The sequence below is a fragment of the Botrytis deweyae genome, assembly GCF_014898535.1.
Source record: "Botrytis deweyae strain B1 chromosome Unknown BDEW_012, whole genome shotgun sequence".
Lineage (NCBI taxonomy): Eukaryota > Fungi > Ascomycota > Leotiomycetes > Helotiales > Sclerotiniaceae > Botrytis > Botrytis deweyae.
Window position 1 is genome coordinate 504,547 of NW_024066219.1, and position 25,177 is coordinate 529,723.

Genomic DNA, 25,177 nt, shown 5'->3' on the forward strand with positions numbered 1-25,177 from the left:
GTTGTCAAATCACATTCAACTTCAATACTTATTAAACATTTTAGTCTCTTTTCGAAGGACAAAGAGGCTGTAGAATTCTCTGAACTTACTGAAACTAAGCTTCAATTTTATAAGGACAAAAAGAACAGAAAACCAGGAAAGTCGTGGCTACTAATGCAGGAAGACGGTCTCGCTGATGAACTGTCTGCCCGACTCTCGGCATTTTTTCTCAATAAAGGCGATTGGCCTAGTAAATTTATAAGTAAATTGGCGAAAGTAATTTTCTGTATTGGTAGGGTGGGAGAATGCGGTGGTCTGACTAATGAGCAGATGGGCGCCAGATGGGATGTTGAGCTAAATCAAGAGCTGCTAGATACTGACCTAGCCAGCTGGGCGGAGTTCGAAGGTGAACTAACCGAGCATATACACTGCTAGCAACCCTGCTAAGATACATTTATATATATATATTAATGCTCATACAGCTACTAATATAAGTATTCATATACCAACTCGTTCATATAACATTTTATCCCTAGAGTACTAATAAAGAACACCTCGCTTTATGAAAACCTTAACTAACAACTCAACAGATCATTAGAATCATTAAATTTTCAATCCCCTGAAAATCTCACAATCGACTGACTGAAATAAGTTTTCCTTCTTGATTTACTGAGATTCACAGGGATGTACGTATGTATACTCTAATTACATATATATTCTTTTTTTCTCAGACAAGGAAGCGCGATCTACTTTCCATCACACTCTCGTACCCGCCTGCCTCGTCTCATCTTCTCAAGGTTTCGAAGCAATCTCAATCTACATCTATATCACTCATTTCTTTATAACTATCACCTAAAGCTCAAAGCGTTATTCCAACTCCTTCTCGATTACACACTACAATCCTGTATGGACAAGGGAATTCACTCAAGGGAATTCACTTCAAGGAAATGACTTCAATACAATAACAACTGTATCAAAGGTATTTAAACAAATACAAAAAAAATTAGCTCTTTCAATGATACCTATATAAGACCTACTATTTCCCTCATTAGCTAGCTCCTTAAATTGAATACAAATAGACATTTAGGGGCCTATTTATAATAGGAACCACGTCTTTCGTATCTCTCTCAAACCAATAAATCCTTAATACTTTTCGCATAATACAATACAATACAATATCTATCCTACATGAGAGTATTCCCTATATCGATATTCTAATCTAATCTAATCTAATCTGATATAATCTAATCGAAAAACGCATATAGGTCTCCGAGTCTATATATAACAAAAATTAAAATAACAACTTCAACTAGGTATCTCGCGTAAAATCTTCTAGTACAGATGAACCTGGATATATGAGCACAGGCTATATAGGAATCCCCTTTATACAGATATATTTTTCAACCCTTCAAAATTTTATATAATGAAATTGATCTATATAGATATATCTTCATATAAGAGTATATAGTCCTAATTTTCCTAATACTCTTATAAAAATTGATAGGAATGGTTTAAGCTTTAGTTTATTATATAATGAATTTATAAATTATTTAATAAAAATAGAAAGGTTAAAGATATAAAATAAGGTTAAGAGTATAAAACGAGGCTAAATGTCAAGGCTGAAACTGTATATACGAGAAACCCCTATATACGGGTATTTAGGCCTCGAAATTTTTAGGCCCTTATATTTAGGTTTATCTGTATTCGATATTCGATAGCGAGATATTAATAATCTCAATAGATATCTTAGCGTATATTATATATAACTTATACTTTCTTCTATATCTTATCTCTTTCCTACGTATTTCTTAATACTTAATCTAGTAGTTGATCTAGACTCTCTATTCTTAAATTTTTTAGTATACCTATACTATATATCTAAACCCTTATAAATATATTTAATAGCGATTTTTAAAAGAAAGAAATAAAACACTCATATATCGAACTTTGTATTCATTTGATATTATATTTCCTATTTCCTATTTTTCTCAACCTTTAAAATATAATTACTCTCTATATTAATAAAGATTTAGAAATCCATCTTATATTATATTAAATCATTCTATAATCGAATAAGAAGTATTTCTATTATATTACATTTCATTTCTCTGAAAACCCTTATAATAATTGTAATTATAAACGCTAAACATATTAAAATTCGATTATCTTCCTTTCTTTTTTTCAGTATATACTATACTATCGGGCGGGAGTTATAGCAACTAATATATATAATATAAACTTGTCTTCTTCTTCTTCTTCTTCTTCCTCCTCCTCTACAAATAAAAGTACCGATATAGAAAGAGTATACCCAGATATTCTCTAATCGCATCATACCACATCACATCATATTCCCAATTCTTTATATATATATACATACATACATACATACACACAGCATCCCATTTTATACAGTACTTCTATCTCTCCCAAACACAACTAACAACTACCTAACTGATCTAGAGATACACAATCTTCAATCTTGAATTTGCAGAATTGTCTTTCCAATTATCCCATCAACTATCCCATCAACCATTCTATCAACTATCTTTTAATACTCAATTCAACTCAACTCAACTCAACTCAACTCAATTCAACTCAACTCAACTCAAATCAACTCAACTCAACTCAACTCAACTCAACTCAACTCAACTCAACTCAACTCAACTCAACTCAAGTCCTCAGCCAGCTACAGTAGATTCCACTAGATCAAAATACCTACCTACCTACCTACCTACCTACATCCATCCATACCCATACCCATACTTTCCTTACCTACTTCAGCCACTTCATCCATATCTACTAAACTCACAGCTACAAGCCCGGACTAATTCCCATCCGAGCCAACACCATAGGAGACAGCTGGCCCTATACTAATCAGACCATGTGCGTATAAATGTAGTCTTCAGACTATTACCTACCTACCTAGGTAGGTATCGAGACAGATGAAAGCAAGAGTCAAGAATTCCATCTCTTTCCCATACAAAACTGCGTGGTGAATAGTCTACAGCTGAAGCTCTTCGAGGTCTTACAATGGAAACAAAAATGGGAAAGGGAAGTTCGGGAGCTTTCGTTTCCTCGAAAGGACTGATATTCAAACGACTGGGGTTAAAACCCCTTTACTTATCGACTCATTTACTCATTCACCAGAAGTAATCACAGACGCAAATAGAGAAATTCATAATGGACTTAAACATATTCATATGTACTAAGAATTGCCGTTTCCACGAATCCTTCAGATCACTCACTGTAATGAATGATTCTCGTCTAACAACGACTAGATCTAATCATCACTGATCTCTCACCACCTCAAGAATTCACGTAACTCCTCCATCTATAGCTTCATTCCTATTCATCCATCCATCCGTTTGCCCTGCCGCCTTCCCAAATATCCGTCCATCCATATCCATATCCATATGCAAACCCTATCGTAGAAATCAGAGTGAAATAACCTCCCTACAGCGCCATGCAAGATGAGAAATCCAGATCCAGGTATAAGTCCAGATGAAATGACAGATAAAACAAATCAAGACCGGAAAATACCGCCCACCCTTGATTGCCAAGTAGCTACTCCAAACGCAGACGCAGAAAGAGTCCAACCACACTTAATTCCCGATTCCTTAATTAGCAACGCAAAAACGCAGACAAACGCAAAGTAACAAAAACAAGAAAACGTGAAATAGAGACCCTTAATCAAAATAAATATGTACCCAAATATTCATTATCATCAACAAGAGGTCGCGAGGCTTTTCCAGACTCTATCAATATCCTATTGAACCCCCTGAGCAAAATATCAACCTCTTCCACCCCCTTCAACAAAGAAGAACAGAAGTTGACAGCTCAAATTTCATAATGTCGTAAAGTTCATTAAGTCATTATGTGTGTATCCAATACACTATTCTTTACGTATCCAGCCTAAAAGCGTGTGGTAGAACTTCGACCCATCGAAGGTCGGGGTGGTTGGTTCTTGGATGTAGTCCTAGATTGTTGCTGTTGAGTTCCTGAACCAATCTTTGGAAAGCGTTGTGTAATATCGAATCCAGCATAATCCGATAGATCTTCAGTAAGAAACTCAGAGTTGAAGAAATCTTCATGAGGAAGATCAAAATTACAGAGATTCAAGGTTGGTGAATCGAATTTTAGAGGCGAATTATTATTTGGCTTGCATGGAGAGTCCATAAAATTTAAAGCTCCCTTGGTTGGGGAGAGAAACGTTGAAGGTCCACCCAACGCAGGTGTAAGTTTGAGAACCGGTGTGGAGGTGACACTCTTGTTCAAGTTAGAATTAGTCACATCGGACAAAATATTTGCAGATCTCGATCGATCCATGCGAGGTCTCCTAACTGAACGCTTTCCTGGTGATCCATTACTTGATCCAGCGAAGGATGCTGTGGAATCTTGAAAGATATCAAAGTCCGGAACGTAATCGGCAAACATGTAGGAGTTATGGTCAAGATTGAAAGCCGGACTCCATGCACTATCCTCGAGAACAGTTAGACCACGGATTGGAGAGCCAACGAGTTCCCTAACTTTGTCACGATGCATACGGAGGTTTGTGTTTGGAGATATCGATGGCGGTGGTTTCACAGGAGCCTTCAACTTGACAGCAGGAGTCAGAGGAGGCAACATTTGATAGTTGTCATGTGGGTGAGCTCGACGCAATGGAGAGGAGGATGGTGGAACGAATCCACTTAATGACCTGCCTTTGCTAGGGCTATCGTACGAAGAACCACGAAGACGAGCGATTTCCTCCTCAGCTCGGCCGCGCTTAATCCTCGGCCGATCAGCTTCAGATGTTAGCAATCGACTGACGCCATTTGGTCTCATCGCTGAAGATTCAAGTGATGAAAAGTACCCACTATCATCCATGGACGCAAACTTTCGTTTGTGTGATCTAGTCTGTGATGAAGATGGAAAACGTGGAACAGGAGGTGGCGTGTGATTTCGTCTAGGTGCATGGCGAGCTACAGGAGGGGAAGAATGCATCATTCGTGTTGGTGGAGAGGATTGAATGTGTGGAGAGGATGGAGGAGCATCGTCGTCATCGTCGTCCTCCTCTTCCGCACCTTGATTAAATTCCGATGCAGGAATGGTAGCGTCTGAAGATAGCTCGGGGATAGAAGGAAGTTCTTTTTCTGGTAGTTTATACGTTGACTTTGGCAATGATACATCTTGACTAGACGACGGTAAATCCTTAAACATTGGCGTGGGGGGCGTAAGCTCTGGTGGATCGACAGGCGTGAGTGCTGTATTCAATACCGGAAGATTCTCGTTTGGACCTGCAGGTTTTCGTGTAGTCTTCTCCTTGATAAACTGATATTCCATTCCTGATTGAATTGCCCAATAATTGCCCTTCCCTGGATCATCCTTTGGCCGCTCCTGTTTTACGAAAGCCTTGTTGAGACTAAGATTGTGACGAATGCTATTTTGCCAACCAGCGTCTGCTGCATTATAGAAGGTGTAGTTATCGGATATCCACTTATAAATTTGCGCTAGAGTCAGGCGTCGCTTCGGGGCTCTCAAAATCGACATGCCAATCAACTGAGCATAACTATGCGAAGGTTTGAAGCCGTCATCGTGAATAGCTGGAAATGAATCTGGTTCCGGAAGTTCTCGAGGTCCTGATGCGTCATTTCCTTCCTCTGCTTTCGATTTGCCCTGAACCTTGGCTTCCTGAATGGGTGCAGCTTCCATCAACGAACGCTTTAGTGATGGTTTTTGACCATACAGTCCTTCCAAGGAGAAGTTGCTACTCGAGAAATCGTCGCGAAAATGAGATTGTGACTTTGCTGTATACATAGGATGTGGATAATTTTCTTTTCCTTGAGGTTGAGTATTCATGAATGTGGTAAATAGTGCTTTTTGCGGGGCGCCTTTGTACTTGGTTTGAAAGGTTGGTTTTTTCGCAATCGAGTCGGTGTTGTGTCGTGATCCCGCAGGTGGTGGCATCGGGACCATGTTTAATTTATTGCCGAATGGAGCTCTTGAGGGCGAACTCGACATTTGGCTATGCGATTTGAGCGGTGAGTGTTTGCTAGGTCCATTCTGAGGTGGGTTAAAGATGACGTTCCGCTTCGAGCCGTTCTTGATCGTTCTCAAGGGCGACGTCTTTTTTGAAGAATTTTTCGTCGACGGCATGGGCGCGCTGTCATAGGATGTGACGGGATCTTGATATATTTGCAGCGGCTGCTGCGTGTAACGCGACGAAGACATTGTGAGTAGTCGACGACGCGCTGATAAGTCGATATGATCTCTTTCAATCAACGCGTGATCTGATGATGATGTGGTTTTCCTGAATAGGTATCGATATGTGTTAAAAGCTGGAGCATTTGATGTTAGTTAGCCCTATGAAAAATATGTCATTCTTGGAGGGAAAAAAAAGGCACCATGGGATAACGAGGACTATCTAAAGGCATGCATACCGGGAGTGGGTGCTCAGTGTGTGCTGTCCAGGATCGACGACGGATCGGATTGTGGAGCGAGATTACGGTGGATTCCAAGTTTGGAAAAGCGAGGACGCAAGGGAAGGTGGTCTGGATCGCTACCAGTGAAATCAAATTGATTGCGAAAAAGTCCCGTGTGCGGCGGGTGAAGGGGTAGAATCGAAAAATGCGACTGAAGCTTTTGATAATATTGAAAGATGGTGTGGGTAAGTTGAATTGGAGTTGACGATGAGACGAGGTCGTTGCTCTGTGTGGGGATAGATGGTGGAACAACAACGAATAGAAGGAAGAGAACGGAGTCAAGCACAAAGTTGCGGGAAGAAAAAGTAAGGTGATAAAAGAAATGAGTTGCGATGTACGAAGGGCTGAGTGGGGAGAGTAAAAAAGAATGGGAATTGCAACTTGTAAGACGGCGATATGCCGAGCACGAGAAAAAGAAGGTTATGATGTGGAAGCAAGGAAGTGGCCCGAAAGTACCTATGCTATGCCCTTGTTAAGAAAGACCGGCTTGAGCTATGCTTCGATGGTATGGGTACCTGGGTAGTTTGACCTGCAAAGGTCTGTGTGGCACGACCGTGTGATCCTTCTTTCTATCGGTAGCAGAAGTGCTTGATAAGTTGATAGAAGCCAAAGAGGAAAGGTCGAGCTAGATAGGAGATAGCAGATAGGACCTGGGTAGCTAGATAAGGTTGAGACTCGTTCGTTGAAAGCCCTTTTTTGATTTCTTTTGCGATGAATCAAAAGTCTGGAGAAATTGAATCTGGCTGAGGATCTGGCTGAGGATCTGGCTGAGGATCTGGCTGATAATTTCACCTACAAAAGTAAATAACTGATAGAGTTACTCGAGGAGGGACCGTAGGGACAACATGTATGGAAGGAGGGTAGGTAGGGGTAATAAGATTTACTCCAATCGTGGTACAGTATGCAGAGTAAAAGAAAGATCAAGATGGATGTGGCTAGCTAACGATGATATTCACAGAACAACAAGCTTTCTCTTTCTGGATGCATTTGGTGTAACACTGTGGCGAAGGTGCGCGAGAGAGAATGTTTGGTTGTTGTACGTTCTCCCGATGATATGATGAGGATGGTACAGTATACCGAATGATATCGAAGTGATTGTACGGGAGCGAAAAGGTGTGAGGATTGATCTCTGGCTTCTGAGTGGTACTGCGAGGTGTGACCGTAATAGGTTTGATCTGGGATCAACTATCGATTGGATGAGAAGTAGTCTCTCTCTCTCTCTCCTGCACGTCTTCAAAAGTGGTGGTAGTGGTGGTGGTAGTGGTGGTTCAGATGTGGCCAACTGGCCAGGGCGTTTTGAATCTCTGGGGTGTTGGCGCCACGGATGGATAGCAATGAATTTATGAATCTCTTTTATCCAGTCGTAGATTTTTGAGATTTTTAGAATTTTTCAAAGTTGTTGGATTGGATGAAAGTTGATCAAAAGTGGAATTTGGGAGTCAATTCTAGGTAACAATTTCCCTCTCGACGAAGGTTTTTTTGTGGAATATCGGAAGAATGGATTAACACGGTAACTCGAGTAAGGAAGGTCGTTGTTGGTCGCAAGGTTGAATGAAGATCCCTCCAAGTTATGAAGACGATGATGTGATGATGTGAGGATATGAATCTGATGCGGGTGCGGATACAGATGTGGTCAAAGAGGAGGGGAAAATGAGAATGAAGAGGGGGAGGGGGAGGGGAAGAATCGAGGGGATTCGCGACCGAAAAAGAGTGATTGTTTACATTTTCTCACCACGCGATTTAGCGTGTTTTTACCCTTTTCAGGTTCTACTAGGTAGAGAATAGTAAAGACTATACGATATAAAGTAGCTACGAGGAGAGTTTAAAGGAACGGAACGAAAACCTTGAATTGATACTTTTAGTTTTTTTAGTTGTTTTTAGTGTTTTTGTTAGTATTTGCGATATTTAGGTAATTACTTATTTTAGTATCGTATGGTAGACACCGGTAAATACTAAAAACATGCGAACGAGGTGTCAATCTAATTCCCTAACAATAACTTATTTGATATAGATTATAGTAGAGAGGGATTAACTATCTAGTATCTACCAATATCTACTAGCATCTACCAATATCTACTAACATCTGAAAGTATTTCATGCATCTTTGGTTCATCTCATCAATCTCATCAATCTCTTCATTCCCGCGCATAGACTTAGGTACGGACACGGAGGTCAGTAGATTTCTTTCACTTCACCCCCTTCTCCCAGGTTCAATCATGAACATGAAGATGAAGATGAACATGAAGATCTAAAAATATCCAACATGTATTCCTTCGTACGCAGGTACTTTGTAAACTTGGTGACTTCCTTCCTTCCACCACATCCACCACTTTCACCTCAATATAATAATATCAGCTGATTCACCTCAGCATCTCATAACCCCATCCCTTCCCAACCCAATCTAATAACCTTTCAAGAAACCATCTGCACCCCACGGTGACGCGGATTTTCCTCCTTCCCAAGTCCAAATGATGATCCATGATCCATCAAACCATCCTACCCTACTCGTAGATACTCTAATCCTCATCAGGGACCGATACCCAATTCTCACCCAAGTCATCAGCCACAAATTCCACCCCAAACCCAACCTTGAACCCATCCAATTTTAAAATTACATCGAGTACAACACATCGTGACGTGACGTTTCAAAATTCAAGACTAACTCCCCATTTCCATCCACGACCATTCCCCAAGCGTCTAGGTTCATTTTTTGGCTTCAATTCCCTTTCTCCAGCTACCGGTATCTGTGATATCTTCTCCTCACATGCAAATCGATAATTTGAAAGTCTACTCGAGAGTCTATCCAGTGATCCAATGAGCCATCTTTCATTTCATCCCTATCTCCATAGCTAAACGATACGACCCCTCTCAATTAGGGTTGGGAAAAACATATCAAATTATTTAAACATATTCGTTAACAAATTATAATATGTAATATTAGTCAAGAAAAATATATATCGATTTTCCCTATGTATTATGTTTGAAATAGAAATTCTACTAGTTTGATTAGATTTTGATTGGATTATTAGAAAATAATTAAAATTATATATAATATAAATATCTCTTAAATTTATAATAGCTTTTTTAATTACTCATTAAAGAATATCTTCGAATTCACTTTACTTTTATTCATCCTAAGGGTTTAATTGGCTAGAAAAATACATGTATAACCTTAATATAATATTTCATATCGCTCAAAAGACGTAATAATATAGAATTCTATAATCATCCTCTAAATTATATAATTTGCCCAACCCTACTCTCAATACCTACCGGTACAGTACCTCTTCTTCATCCACCTCGTACTGAAGGATCTACCTAGGACATCCATCCTACATTACATTCATATTCATATTCATATTCATATCATAATACGGAGATACATCAATACATCACCAACCCAGAAACCACCATAGCCGAGCACACCAAATACCAAACACCAAACACCCAATCCCAACATCGAATTCGCTGAACTCTCGTAGCGAAAATCCTCGGTCAGCCCGGACCTTACATCCCTACTCCTATCAATATCAATATCAAAATCAATATCAAAATCAAAATCAATATCAAATCCCATCACACTCATCATCCATCATTCCCATTCCCATTCCCATTCCCACCAACCTCTCCCCCCTCCAAAAAAACCCCGAACCCGAAAATAAAATAAAATAACACCGATATAATCATTATGCCTTATACCTTATACTTCCCTCCCTTCCCTACCCATCCACGATCCAACCACTTCCCACCATCTCCCTCTCTATCTCCGAGCTATGCCTAGTACCTATTCCACTCATCATCCCAATCCATCATGATTCATCCATCATCCCTAACCACAAACCCACAAACCCCATCCATCGAACAATCCCAAGTAAGCAAGCCAGCAAAAAAGAAGCAAAAAAGAAGAGAAAAAACTTCCACATAGAAGAATTTTTTCCTTCTAGAAGTATGTGGGACTGATGTATTTGATTCTAATAGTATAGAATAGTGTAGTATATAGATGGATGGATGGGTATCCTAGGATCTATGGTAAATTGTAGATTGGATTGTAGACTTGTATTATAGATTTTGAACATACCTAGATCATACATCATACATCACAAATACAAACAAGCAGAAGTCACCTACCCACCTACCTACCTAATCCTCGATTCAGTCATTCAGTCATTCAGTCATTCAGTCATTCAGTCATTCAGTCATTCAGTCATTCAGTCATTCAGTCATTCAGTCATTCAGTCATTCAGGCATTCAGGCATTCAGGCATTCAGTCATTCAATCATTCAGTCAGTCATTCAATCAATCATTCATCAGAACACACTTGATGAATGTGATTGATTAGAACAGGTATCGAAGTATTTTCATTCATTCATTTTCAAATTCAAATTCTTATCATACAAGTAATTATTTAAACATTCAAACCCTTACCTATTTATATTAATAAATAACAGTCGGGATAATTGGATATCCTCCAATTGCGGCTGATATATACATATACACATGCTGCAATCAAAATCGCGTGGTGCGAATAGAATGATTGAACATCATCGTCATCATCATCATACACTTCATATAGCGTTTCAGAAACATCACACAAGTCTATGTATTACAATTCATGGTGATATAAGAAAATACAACATCACACAAGGTCAATCGTCCAACAGCCTTGAATGTCATTCGACTCTCCTCATCTAGAGGTATTTCAAAAAAGTCAAAAAGTCAAAAGTCCCATTTAAATCAGATCCCGTTTCCCTTACGCCCCCCTATGCTACCTTATCCTGGTTTGAAAATTCCTCAAATGCCGCTCAACATGAACACCGTACTCAACACCGCTGCTCCAAATACCATTGTGTGTGGTATGAAATTAATCCCCCCAATCGACCGATCATGCACAGCACCGGGATAGTTGCACGTAACTTGCCCGCTCTGATTTGCCGTTCGATGTATGCCATAACTTGTATCAAAGCCCGTATCGCCTGGGAGAGGGCATGCGAAACCCATCACTGCCGGACACGCACGAACAATTCCATAGCATAAATCTTCACAGGGCAAGATTTCCTTGTAAGGCCCTGGTTGGACTGTAGTCGTGATGTCTGGATTTCGAGATCCATTTGCAGGCTGTGACGAGCTCGCTATGTCAAGTAGCTCCGGGCTAAGCATTGTCCCATTTGGAAATGGTTGTCCCATACCTCGTTCTTGTAACCACGGAAGATCGGTTGAAAAATCAGTACATCTTGGTATCGTCACCGAACAAAGCCATGTCTTGTACGCTGCATCACAAGACGTGCAGTTTTGAGCAAGAGAATACTGAGCAGATGAGGTAGTATTGCAAGGAATCTGTGCTAAAGCCTTCTTGAAGTACTTATAAGATTGGTAGGTTGAGTTATCGTACCATTCTCCAAGAGCTGTAGTATTTGGAAATGTATTGGGATTTGCTGGGACGGTCCAGGCCACTTGGTCGCAGAACGAGAGATTATACACGAGAGCACAGTTATCGGCTACGTGGAGAGTTAGTTCAATAATCATTCTGCATCTATCAAAACCACATACCTGAAATCGTGGAAAAGGTCATAGCTTTCCAAACCTGTCCACCACCGCCTACTCCCTCGCGCCCAAGAGCAGTTGCATTACCATTCATTGCAAGAATACCATAGTAAGACGTGCCCGCAGTCAACCCATCAAAGTAGAATTGCTGCTTAGGAGCATCATTTTCCCCTCTAGTAGTCATCGACATTTTTATTTTGTCAGTTTTCTGACCGCCATTGATAGTTCCTGCTATTTCGGCCTGCTTCTCCAACCCACAATACGAATTTTGCAAACCTGCCGTGGAAGAGTTGATCGTTTTACTAGCGAACATAGTGAAAGGCGGTGCCAGATTAACCCATTCATCGTATATTGAGCCATTATCCGTGGTGAGATCGTTGGTAACCAGAAGGGCTGATGCACTATCACTATCTACAAGGACGAGATTCTCTTCATCGCTATGGTAATAATGGTAGGGCGCATCAATGGAAGCTGCAATCTCCGCGTTCCATACACCTGTGTAGTTTGAGGTCATATTCAAACCGGTCAAACCGATGAAAACATCTCCAGTAGCATTCAAAGTGACCACTGCAGCGCCGCCTTCCAATTGGTAAGTTTGTTGTAAACTATCATCCTGTCCGGGTCCAGGATTCTTATTCTTCTCAGACTGCGATATGTAGAGTTCCAACTGCGAGGGCGCCACCACATTCGCGCCTATAGCTTCGGGCTGTGTGCAAGTATTGACCGTAATATATAGCGTCCTGGTATTTGAGGAGCTCGATTGTCGAGGCTGCAAAGTGGAATTTTGTCTCCTGTCTTCAGACAGAATCTGCTCCCGATCTTCAACCTCAAATAACGCAGTGTCCAAAGCCTCGAAGCTCTCCTCTTCTTTATTGCATTCGCTCTCAGTATCTCTTTTACGCAACTTAACAGGAGAGGGTAAACCGCTTGCTTGTGGAGAAAGGGCTCCCCATAATGAGGAGTTTAGGAATGTAAACGGGATCGTTTGTCCCTGTTCAACATTTGTCGTTACAGCGCGATTGTTGAGTAATGGAGTGGGATCAGTCGCCGATGCAACCCTACCAATTATGCTCCGATCGAACCCTACAAATTCAGCTTCATATCCTTCGTCCCTTATTTCTATATCCTCCTCTTCACCATCCAGGGCCAACATATTTATATCCATCAACCTTTCGTGATTATGGTCTTCTGGTTGTATCGAATCAACATCGGTGGCGTATGCAAAGTGAGAAGATGAAAAGGTCAGATATAATATCAGTAGCATTATCGATCCCATGAGGGATGCGGCCAGCCGCGATTGCAGCGGACTGAGCTTTGGCAGAGGCATTGCAATGGCGGTATTTGTAAAATGCCCATCGGAAAGTCGCAAATCTTGTCGTTTGAAAGTTTAAGCATCAATCTCTATTCGAGAAGATTCGAGATCAGGCGTCTGGTATTCATAACTGCAGTCAATGGAGTGTTTAAAGAAAGTGATTTGTTCTACGGAAGGTTGTTTGAGATAGTTTTGATGTTTGAGTGAAGTCTCAAGCTCTCGGTCCACCAACTGTACCCTGATGTCTTGGCCAATGATATAGAGTTTTGTTTTTAGGTGATCATCTCCAACTACCCCTCTACGTGGTACTATATTTTATACTATATTTTATAGTTTACAAATTATAGTCCAAGTATGGCAGTTATGGGAATCACGATGGTATACAAAACAAAATACTCAAGGGCCAAGATACAGATTTACCTCTGAGCATTTCGAGGTAATTGTGAAGCACGAATCTTATCAATCTCATCTCCTAATTGTCATATCATATGTACCAACTGAATAAACTAGTCAACGATAATCTCCTCTACCATATACCCCATCAATCTGAACCAAAAATGAATTACGAGAATCTTGGTATGTTTCAGGTCATATCAACAGAGTAACTGAACTATCCCATATATGATAAAAAATTCGTTGCAATGTTCCCCAGCATCATGGTTAGCACTTGCGACTCCACCTTCAACGTCCACGGCTCAAGACACCACCCCCCTATAGCTTGACGCCTACAATCTTCATCTGTGGCTTTACGCATGTTCCCACTATTCCGCCCATATATTGCTTAGGTGAATGAATACGGCAGCACGATAGTGGTACACGCTTGTTAGTCCATTACAAGGACTTGTCTGCGCTGGCGCTGACCTTGGAAGCTCCAGAGAAGTATCTGGAGAAGACTGGTGAAATGAAGGAGCGGAATACGATTTGGGCACCGCTATTACAGATTATTAGTGATGTTCTAAGGAGAGACGATTGGGCCCATGTAGCTCTTACCTGGTGATTGGGAGTGCGAGCCACAAAACAAGGATGAACTTGAAGGTGTAGTAGAATGGGAACCAGTAGACAACGGTGAACACGCTCTCAAACACAGTCAAAAAAGCAAAGACAACCCAGTACTGAATATACATATTAGCAATGGCAATTGAACATCAATTTCGAGTTATTTACCGTGAGCCATTGAGTGTCGTCCGCTTTTCCGGCGCTGAACAAAGCATCCAAAGAGTAGTACCCTGGAAGAACAAATCCCGCAAGGTTGGTAAGAAGCTGACCTCCGATGTTGAAGAAGATGAAAAAGAAGTAGAATGCAATGACACCCAAGAAAGCGTAGACCTTGGGAACGTTGCTTTGCTTCTCGAGGTTGATCAAGGTTGGGTACTTGGAGAGCTGAGGCCAGAGTTAGTCAAAAAGTTCATACATCAACGCCCTTCCGGCACATCAGTCGTAGCCAGAATCGACTCATTGTTCGATATCCAAGTCCGGAGTATGCGGGAACTTACTTCCTTATCAATTTGGGCGATGGTTCCCTGAACTTTGTCTTGGAACGACATTTTGGAAGATGTGTGCTACGAAGGGTTTCTGAGGATTGTTGAGATGTATGCGGCTTCTGCGAGTGCAAATTTCGAGGACCTTGTTGTTATTTGTGTTGTGGGACAACTTTTGAGGAAAGAGAATGGTTGGGCAAAAAGTGTTCCTTTGTTCTGACGCTACCTACTTCGCTACTGTGCTACTATGAAATGACGAACTGGCCGGAAAAGCTTGGGTAATTTTGACAACCGATCAGAGGAGCGGGGGTCAACATCATCTCTTTTCCAACCAAACACAAAGAGTAATAAATTGATTCAAATCACGGAATTTCTGAAAGCATTCAAACAATTATATACTACTCGTTACAAAGGGGTTTACATGTATTTCAAAGGATTTACTCGAGTTCATCTGTTACCGTATGAAGGTCTTGAAAGTTCTTATCTTCTTCGTCTTTCGAGTACGGAAGTTGGTAGAATGCTTCGGAGGAATGTGGAATCGACTTGCCCCACGATTAGGGTTTTATATTTTGTCTCGTGTTATTGGTAGACACTGGTCGGGAAGATTTGGATGTGCCAACTGTACAATCAATACTTGACCCTCTCTTCTTGGAGAAGAAACGTCGCATCCAAATAGGTGCATCTCGTAAGCTCGGTGTCCGGGATGGATGAACATTTAGGAATTCTACAAGTGGCTAGTCTGCAAGTTGTCAGTGTTCATCATGCTCAAATATATCGTGCCTGGTCTAAAACATACTTCGTACAGATCTAAAAAATGAACAGGTGTTGTGTAGATATGTACATATACTTCATAATCATTCATTTCGCCAGCTATGTTCTTTGACAATGCAAGCGACGAATCAACGTCGACTTATATCATAGGGAGACAATGACTTGTAGATAGCTAGCCGTGGGTAACAAGACAAACCAGCATTCTTCATCCGCAAGATGCCAATGGTCCGGACTGTCAGACTGGATAGCAACCTCTAATGTTTACAAGGAGTTCGGTATTCCACTTCAAATCAACATTTCCAAACCATGTGAATGCTCAAACTATGTCGGAATCTTCAAGCTTCTTATCATCGGATTGCAGCCCAGACTGTTGGATTGCTCTTCTTCTAGACACCTGTCGATCAACAACAAGACATAGGTAATAACACCACCTTCTTCTAATGAGTAGAATAGATTGGTATGTAAATCTTTTAGAAATGGGAGAAGACATAGGTAGATATCACACATAGATTAGAATATGAGAACAGAATATCTATATTTGAGCATTGGAAATATATATATATATACATCAGAGAAGGGGGAGGCTGCTACAGTACAAGTTGTTCAGAGACGTCTATGAGCATTCAGATGCTACCATACATATCTACCTTGAACGCACACCCATATCCAACTCGCAATAAAGAATTTGTAACGTATATGATATCCATTAATCAGTTAGTGGGCGAGGTTGTTCTTACATCTCAATCTACTTTCTACTCTTCTTCATGAGTTCTCACATTGGGGCATCCGCGAACGCTTCTCCGTCTCTGTCGTACGTACTCCAACCAGATGGAAGCTGATGAAAGTCTGTCACACAATCCTGTAACAATTTTGACAAGTCTTAAATAATACAAGATGCATCCCTATTATTACTTTCATTCAAGACATTTTTCATGACTTTGCATGAGTTAGCAAAGAAAAGTCGAGTCTCCGAGTTCACCGCCAACACAATGGAAATTAAGATTTGAAAGAATGCGAACAGATTACAGTCCGTATATAAATAATGCAAAATGATAAAATTCATGCTGTCAGAAAAAGTGTCCGTACCGCTCCCATACCTACCTACTTTTGCCCATCCGAAGTGAGAAATGAAAGTCTCACCACTTCTTACCTCTCAACCTCAGAAATGATGTTTGTTTTGTTGTGAATCCTCCAATCATCAATAATCATTGTACTAATCCTAATTCGGCCTGGGTTCTGCTTCCCCGTTAACCGGAATATCTCAAGACCTCGTAAACAATTGGAATCAACCTCTCAAAAAACATATCACGACAAAGGACGACAACGGCAACGACTTGCTCTCCTTTCAATCGGTAAGTATCCATATCGCAGGATCGGATTGGCATCAGAGCATTAGAAGTTCCATAAAAGACCAGAATCAAGTCGAGAAAGGGTACAAATCTCAGAATAAACAAAGCCCCAGCCACTTTTTCCGACCATTTTCTCCGACTCCACGAACAACAACCTCGCATGAAAATTATGGGTAAGTGATGATTCTCTTCTCTACACATGACGCGCTACAATGCGCGAAATCTTCCAATGTGTGTCTATATTCTAACTTCTTTGGAACATTGAAGATCAACAACCACCCGGAGAAAAAAATCCTGTTAAACGATCGAGATCTAATACTTCCATGTCCGCTAAACCTCGTAAACGTCCTCAATCTCGAGCTTCCACAACGAGTGTTCATAGCGGACTTGCGCAACCGGTCCTGGAGCAGCAATATATGGATCCGGCGCAGTGGTATGATAACAACTCCAATCCACAACACAACAACATTCCGCAATTGTCAGCCGAAGACATGGTTATGCATAGTGCTTCGCAGCTACAAAATCCCCGATCTTTTGACATGGAGCATTCTCTCAATGGCGTCTCGAATCACAGCATACAATCGTATCATTCGGAGGTGCAATATAGGCCTGAAAATGGACGCCAATCTATACCAATGGATAACTATGCTCAAAATTATGGAGAGGGGGATAGCCAAGTTCTAGAAGGTCGCAGTGATGAGCAAGACGAGGTGGATTCCATAATCGGTGCAACTGGAGCGACAAAGAAAACCTCGAGATCAAGCGCTGCCAATGAGTTGGAAATGAGACAGTTATTTCACGCGAACAAACACCGCTCCTTACAAGACATTGCTGCGGAACTTCTCTTGAATGAAAGAGGACCACAATCGGAAAGACAGAGACAAGTATTTGCTATGCTCTGGTAGGTGCATCATATGATGAAGTTTTGAATCATGTTAACAGAGCCCTTTTAGGATCAACAAAGTCTGTGATAAAGGTACGGGGTCTGTACCGAGAGGTCGTGTTTACGCAAATTACGTTTCGAGATGCGGTACAGAAAAGGTAACAGTATTGAATCCGGCATCTTTTGGAAAACTTGTTCGTGTACTTTTTCCAGGATTAAAGACTCGGCGGCTTGGTGTGCGCGGTGAATCTAAATATCACTACGTGAATTTCAGTCTCAGGGATGACCAGCCACAACTGCACGAGACTCAGACTCATCAACCTATTACAAACTTTAACGATGCAAATTTTGCTCAAAGTTTCAAGTATATCAATCTCTACCCTCTGTATTCACTCATCGCTAATTGGTCAGTCAAAGTATGACATCGCAAATTCAATACCCGGACGTTAAATACCCAATTGATCGAGCTCCATTTCCATCTCCCGCAATTGCTCAAGAACCTGAACAACGCAAACAACGATCGGGAGGATTCATTAGACCTCATAGTCTCTACACCCACCCAGTAGTTGCGAAGCTTGCAGATCTCGAATGCACAACAAAGACACCTCAGGTTCTTCATTTTGCACCCTTAGGGGAACCTTCTATGCAAGAATATGGAGCTATTTTGCTTCCTAAGATCCAACCCTTTTTGCCCATTGGCACCGATTCAGATTCAGCACTTGCGTTATCTGCGCTTTATCGCTCTCATTGCACTTCCCTCGTTGAACAAGTCCGTTTCTGCAAAGAGAAGACATTCTTCCATCTTTTTACGGCTTTTCAAGGCACTTTGACCATGCCTGTACAGAAGTTGTTTGCCGACAAAGCACTCGCACCGTGGATCAACCAGTGCGATATAATCATGTATCAAAGTATGATGCGCGTCGTGGCACCTCTAACACTTCAAGTTGTGCCTAAAGTCGTTCTGGACACTTTACGCAATATCTCCGATCGTCTAGTTACACACATTCAAAACTCATTCCATGGCCAGCCGGCACATGTTATCGAGGCGAAAGTCGGGCCAGCTACAACTTTTGCAAGCCTTTTGGACAAAGAATTAAGAGTGAATCTAACTGCTCATGCTGCAGCGAATATGCTATCTAACCCTTACAATCGTGATACAATGTATGAGGACTTTATAACCATGGTCAACATAAGAAAGGTTGCGGAAAGTGTGCCTACGAGAGGAATGGATGACGTGGTCAATCTTTTGATAACGGAATTACGTGATCTTCTTGATCCAAGCGATGTATCGTGGGAGACAGAAGGACAAACTCCTTTTGGGGAAATGGTTGCGCGTATGGGCCGTCAACGACAAGCGAGCGTCCATGCCGACCCGACCACAGAAAATGTGCTCGATCGTTGGGTGAATATGCTTCTCTCCCTACCTGGCAAATTTCCGTATGCTACACATGCGGAAATTGTTTGGTGTGTCCAAAAGATTGGTACAGCAGTGATGAGAGATCTTACCATTGCCCAAGGTAAAAGTTTTGGTGCTTGGTGGGTCACTAAATGTTGGCTAGACGAAATGATTGCATTCATGGCCGAACAAGGAGGGTTTATGCAGCGTGAAACCATTCAAGGTGCGATGGGCAACGTGCCTAGAAATCCCGCTGCAAGTCGGAGGAATAGCCAGCAAGATGGCCGATACAGTGGTGGAAGTGATGAATTCGCTGGGCGTGGAGTGAATGGTGAGCGAAACGTCTCGGGTCCTCGACCAATGGACCTTGCAAGAGAGGCTGCTATGAATGCAGCTGCTGGTCATGATGATAGTGGAATCGGAATGAGGACACCCGACGATGAATTTTCTATGGGAAAATATGGATTCGGTCAAGATGATGGGCACGCATCGATGGAATCTAATTCTCTTCATGCTCTTTCACAGGGAGCTATGTCTTGAGTTTGAATAACACCAAATCTTGAGAATTTGGGTCAAATTTGCGGCGCAATGGATGGTCAAAGGGTTGGGGTTGGATAATGTGACAGGAAAGGATGATTTTTTTTAACGACCAACGATTAAACGAATGGCTGTAGAATGGATGGATACCTGGTGTATATTTGGGATGGTCTTGATTATCTTACTCTGGCGATTTGAGTACTGTTCGCTATTTGGACTATTGACGGTTTTGGCTCCAAAAATCTTTGGAGTACTGGGTTTGATGGCGTTTCCGTGCAAAGACTAGGGTTATCTTTTTGTAATTATCAATAACGGGGAATAATGGCGAGAAGGAGGGAAGGGTATGAAAAATGGTTTCTATATGATCTAATATTACTTGGCTTGAAGAAAGCGGTTGTAATAATGAATGTCCTTTTTAGTCAATTATCACATCTTCATTGACTCGGCGCATCTAAGTATGAAACATACTACTAATGTCTTGTCTAATATTGAAAGATTTAGAAGTAATTCCGTATTCTTCTTCAAACAATGAAACATTGAGTTCTAACAAACGGGACTTGGTTGGCTTTTTGTTGTGTTGATGAATGAAACATACCTTGGCGAGCTTGGTAACTTCTGCGAGTACTTGAGTATTCTCTTTATGAAAAAGAATAAACATCACGCAATATCTACCTGAGTATTATCTTTACTCTAATAAAGACTCAGACGAATATTCATAATATAGCCAAAATCACTTGATACCTAGTAGGTACTCGAGTATAAACATTCGAATTTCGGACCAAAATTAACCTTTACCCCCCTTTTCTATTTCTCCATCAAAATCTTATCGTATTAGCTCCGATCTATTTTCCCTACAAGCTCGCTAATGATAAAGACTTGATTGAAGGAAGTGGGAAGGAACTGACCGTTGACGTGATTGAACTGTGGTCCCGCATTGACTTGCTCCGATATCATGCCGATGCAGGTTCGAAAATAATTGTTTCTACTAATGAATTAAACATATGTGCCTGGTATGACTCTTTTCAACTTATTCAATGTTTCCTAAACCTTTCTACACTTTATCCTACATTTAACTTCAGATAGCATAGTCAATGGTTTCAATTTTACAACTAATTTATCTTGCAGCAATCTATTTCAATTATTCACAGACAGTTTTGGACAATGACGACTGAAGTTCAGCACAATGGGCATCCTGATGCTTCACCGTTAATATCCAATTCATTGAACCACAATGACAGTCACAGAAGCTGGGTGGTGCAAAAATTTGGTGGCACAAGTGTAGGCAAATTCGCTGTGAATATTGCGGAAGACATTGTTCGGTAGGTGGATTGTGGAACATTGCCAATCATAGCGATTTGAAACTAATTGGGCATCCAGTGCAAGCTTAAAACATCATAGAATCGCAGTTGTCTGTTCCGCGAGAAGTACTGGGAAGAAGGTCGAGGGCACGACGAGTCGGTGAGGATCATCGAAATCCAAAAGGATGGCGCATACAAAGATATACTAATTCTGGCCTTTGCAGATTATTGGAAATCCACGGTGTCCTGCAGTCTGTCAATTCTTTGAAAGATTCCGATTCAGAACATTACAAAAGCTTAGTTAGTAAATACGAAAGACTGGTGGACGTTATCCGCGACGATCACATTGCCGCAGCGAGGTCACATATACAAGATGAGGCTATAGCCTCGAGGCTCGCAAAGGACATTGAAACGGAGTGTAAGGAGATACAGGAATATCGATTGGCTGTTGAACGATGGCATCTGGAAATCGATTCGAGATCAAAGGATCGCCTGGTCAGCTTCGGAGAGAAACTTAGCTGTAGATTTGTGGCAGCTTTATTACAAGACAGGGTAGGCTATATTAAGAATTCCAAGTGCGCCATGCTTACGATATATATATTATAGGGAGTTGATGCCGAATACGTGGACCTCTCGGATGCTATCCATTTCAAGACCCCCAAGGGGATGAACTTGGAGTTTTACAGAGACGTGGCTGCGGCGATAAAAGAGAAAATCGACGCTTGCCAGGATAGAGTGCCAATTATCACTGGATATTTTGGAACTGTTCCAGGTGGTTTGATGGATGGAGAAATCGGAAGAGGATATACAGATCTTTGCGCGGCACTAGTGGCTGTGGGAGTTGCGGCAGAAGAATTGCAAGTATGGAAGGAAGTTGATGGTATATTTACTGCAGATCCCTCGAAAGTGCCAACCGCCCGACTTTTGTCCACCATAACACCATCCGAAGCGGCAGAGTTAACGTTTTACGGGTCCGAGGTCATCCATCATCTCACTATGGACCAAGTAATTCGAGCGACCCCACCGATCAAGATTCGGATCAAGAACGTTAAAAACCCACAGGGAAATGGCACAATCATTCTTCCCGATCCTATATTAGAACCTTCGCAGCACACCCATGCGAGAAGCCCAAGTCCTGTAAGTCTGAAGAAAACGCCTAAGCGCCCTACGGCTGTTACTATCAAGGACAAGATCTCCGTTATCAACGTACATTCGAATAAGAGATCGATTTCGCACGGATTCTTTGCAAAGGTGTTTTCCATACTGGACAGTCGACAGATTTCTGTGGATCTTATTTCCACCAGTGAGGTTCATGTTTCCATGGCTGTTCATTCGGCGTACATCTCTGCAGAAGATATGCAGAGTACCAAAGCGGAACTTCAAGAGTGCGGCGAAGTCAGCATCCTCAATGAAATGGCGATCCTCAGTCTGGTGGGATCGGAAATGAAAAACATGGTCGGAATTGCTGGCAAGATGTTTTCTACTCTTGGAGAAAATGATGTCAATATCGAAATGATATCTCAGGGTAAATTTAGAATCTCCATCACACATAGCGATTCGACAACTAACAAGCGACATTCAGGGGCGAGCGAGATCAACATATCTTGCGTCATAGACGCTTACGAAGCCACACGCGCGATGAACATATTGCATACAAATCTTTTCACATTTTTAGAATAGATCAAAACGGGAATTGGAAAAGGTAAGGGAGACGGCGTTCAAACTTTGATGGAATCGAGCATGGTGCATTGGCGGCATTAAAATTTGGGGGATGGTTTGATGCACATATCCACAATGTGTATGTTTATATTTTCGCTGTATAAAACTTAAAACCTATTCATACCCTACTGCATATATCCTTTCAAAAGTTGGTTAGAAACTCGCTTCCCCAATCAGAACACTTCTTCTACTCAGCCTCGGACCATCCTACTCATTCTGCAAGACACTGAAGCCGGGTATCTAATAAGCCATACTGTAACCTGGGACCTACAATAAGAGTATCCTGAGTGCAGGGAAGTGAGAATGTCGTTGTGCTTTCTGACTGGAAACTCATGTGCCCTTTCCGGTGCATTCTAGTACCGTTTCAAGTGAAGCACACTGCATGATATTGTATCGAGATATTGAAATACTTGCCAAGTCCAGCCCCTATTTTCGCAATGGAGTTTGTCGCTTCATCGCCATCGGTCGGATCATGCATCTCGACCAAAGCATTATTAGACGCAACTGCCATGCGACTGTTAAGTCTCTCTCGTGCCGGAAGAAAATCGCCTTCATGCACTACCCTTCAGACTGTCAGAAACAATGTTAGACAATATGATATCACATGTGCGGGTACTTATATACCTATTTTCGGTTCTCCTCACTGCGTGACATTATCTTCCTTCCGCTGGATGTAGCTGTCCGTACCATGCTCAGTAAACAACAAGCACTATACCTGATTCATCACGAAGTGGATACTTCGAACGCTTTGGTCTAGTATCATCTGGTTCTGTTCCATCTGATATCCCCTAGAGTGCCAGAGATGGGCTCCGTCGCTTAACAGGGATCTTATCAACCAATTAAACCATTAGGATTTCCTGAATTTGATTCAATATCCATATTTATTCTTTAATATAAAATTCAATCAATATTATTTTTATATCAAAATTTTGAATATTATTATATATGATAATTCTCAATCTTTATTCTTTTTTCAAATTATAAAGAATCGAAATTTAAAATCAAGATTCTATATTATAAATAACGTGACTGAAAAACCATTAAAATATGTATTCTATCCAATCAGACTTTATCATTCAAGGTGTATCGCACAGACCACTTTCGGAGCCCATCTCTGGCACTCTAGGGGATAGGTAGATTACGCAATTCAAAATTGATGTATGACCAAGCTGACTATTGTCAACTATCAGAAGGTCAAGATTATGAGCCTCATTTTAACACAACTTTTCACCGATTACAGTGTAAGACGCTGGTCTTTCTGATTCGGAACATATCAGATGTAGCTCGATGCATCTCCCTCATTCTGTCATTAATTCGTTTGACAGGAATGAATTCAGGGTATTCTTTCCTCATTCGATATTTTCCCACCTGTTCCTCTTCCAGAACCAAGCTATTGTTGATCAAGAATTGCTTGTACACTTCGGATAATATGTGGTCCGATGTTCGATTTCAATTGAGCATCGTTGATTGCACATACCTCTCCAAATATCTGGACGCAAGAGCAGTAACGGCCAGCTCTCATCTTTATTTCAGTGAAGAAAACTTCGACGACATGACTTATGGTTGACTCTCATCACAATCAAAGAGAAATACTCTTCTGCAAGCAAACCCCAGATAACGTGCTAATGTGATTCACCATACAAAGTCCAGATGCACACAGCAGAAAATAACCCCCCATCTGCTGTAAAACATAGCACATACATGTATATCAATGCACGCATGAGTACAGATCGTATATCATGTCTAAGGGAAATCTGGAAAGGCTTGAAGTTAAATCGGTAGGCTGATTACCTCTTTCTCTACAAAGTGTTACCCCGAAAAGAGTATGTATCCGTTTGTCAATGTTGCATCCGCAGGGCTTTTCTGCTTCTCCAACTTCAACTCCAATGTCGGACCTTTGCGATTATCTACTCTTTCAGAATTGCTGAGTAGGTCAAATAACTTACATCTTCTAAACCATGATTGGGTGTAACCGATATCCCTACTACGTGCACGGCCCTACTATGTGCACGCTCTTATTATTTATATAAAATATTATATTAAATTGAATTAAAAATTGAAAAAGCTATAATTTGAATTGAAATTTAAAACTAGGATAATTTCAGTATATTAATATAATATTTTGAAATAAAAAATTTGAATTTTGAATTTTTTTTAATAATAATATTAATAAATAAGATATTAAATTTTTATATAAGAAATCATTTATTTATTAATATATTTTATAATGTGATTAAAAATATAAGTATTATTTAAGAAAATTATGAAATTTTATATATTATGATATAAAGCAATTAAAAAAAATAGACTTTTTTATTGAAATTCTGAGATTATATTAATATTCAATTCTAATATATATTAAAAAGAATATTTATAAGAATTAATCATTAATAAAATAATAAGTTTATAATATTTAACTACACTTTTGAGTTATATAATAATAATGATTTTCA

The 25,177-nt window shown here is 40.8% G+C and overlaps 5 protein-coding genes across 5 annotated transcripts; 2 read left to right on the plus strand and 3 right to left on the minus strand.

The window, feature by feature from the left end:
- Positions 1-3,891: 3,891 nt before the first annotated feature.
- EAE98_005979 (uncharacterized protein) lies at positions 3,892-6,189 on the minus strand (the record flags this gene model as incomplete). Its single annotated transcript, XM_038953601.1, has 1 exon — positions 3,892-6,189. One exon carries the CDS (start codon positions 6,187-6,189, stop codon positions 3,892-3,894), a length of 2,298 nt encoding a protein of 765 aa, XP_038809996.1.
- A 5,042-nt stretch (positions 6,190-11,231) lies between these two features.
- On the minus strand, positions 11,232-13,308 carry EAE98_005980 (uncharacterized protein; the record flags this gene model as incomplete). Its single annotated transcript, XM_038953602.1, has 2 exons — positions 11,232-11,935; positions 11,988-13,308. 2 exons carry the CDS (start codon positions 13,306-13,308, stop codon positions 11,232-11,234), a joined length of 2,025 nt encoding a protein of 674 aa, XP_038809997.1.
- Positions 13,309-13,680: 372 nt separating this feature from the next.
- EAE98_005981 (uncharacterized protein) lies at positions 13,681-15,048 on the minus strand. Its single transcript, XM_038953603.1, has 4 exons — positions 14,787-15,048; positions 14,458-14,673; positions 14,284-14,405; positions 13,681-14,224 (listed from the first exon to the last, which is right to left on the minus strand). The coding sequence occupies exons 1-4, from the start codon at positions 14,835-14,837 to the stop codon at positions 14,125-14,127; spliced, it is 489 nt and encodes a 162-aa protein (XP_038809998.1). The 5' UTR covers positions 14,838-15,048; the 3' UTR covers positions 13,681-14,124.
- A 1,818-nt stretch (positions 15,049-16,866) lies between these two features.
- Positions 16,867-20,161, plus strand: EAE98_005982 (uncharacterized protein). The gene is made up of 4 exons (XM_038953604.1): positions 16,867-17,064; positions 17,159-17,792; positions 17,845-18,138; positions 18,186-20,161. The coding sequence occupies exons 1-4, from the start codon at positions 17,052-17,054 to the stop codon at positions 19,708-19,710; spliced, it is 2,466 nt and encodes an 821-aa protein (XP_038809999.1). The 5' UTR covers positions 16,867-17,051; the 3' UTR covers positions 19,711-20,161.
- A 707-nt stretch (positions 20,162-20,868) lies between these two features.
- Positions 20,869-22,685, plus strand: EAE98_005983 (uncharacterized protein; the record flags this gene model as incomplete). The annotated part of the gene is made up of 5 exons (XM_038953605.1): positions 20,869-21,026; positions 21,085-21,165; positions 21,230-21,557; positions 21,612-22,530; positions 22,588-22,685. 5 exons carry the CDS (start codon positions 20,869-20,871, stop codon positions 22,683-22,685), a joined length of 1,584 nt encoding a protein of 527 aa, XP_038810000.1.
- Positions 22,686-25,177: the final 2,492 nt, after the last annotated feature.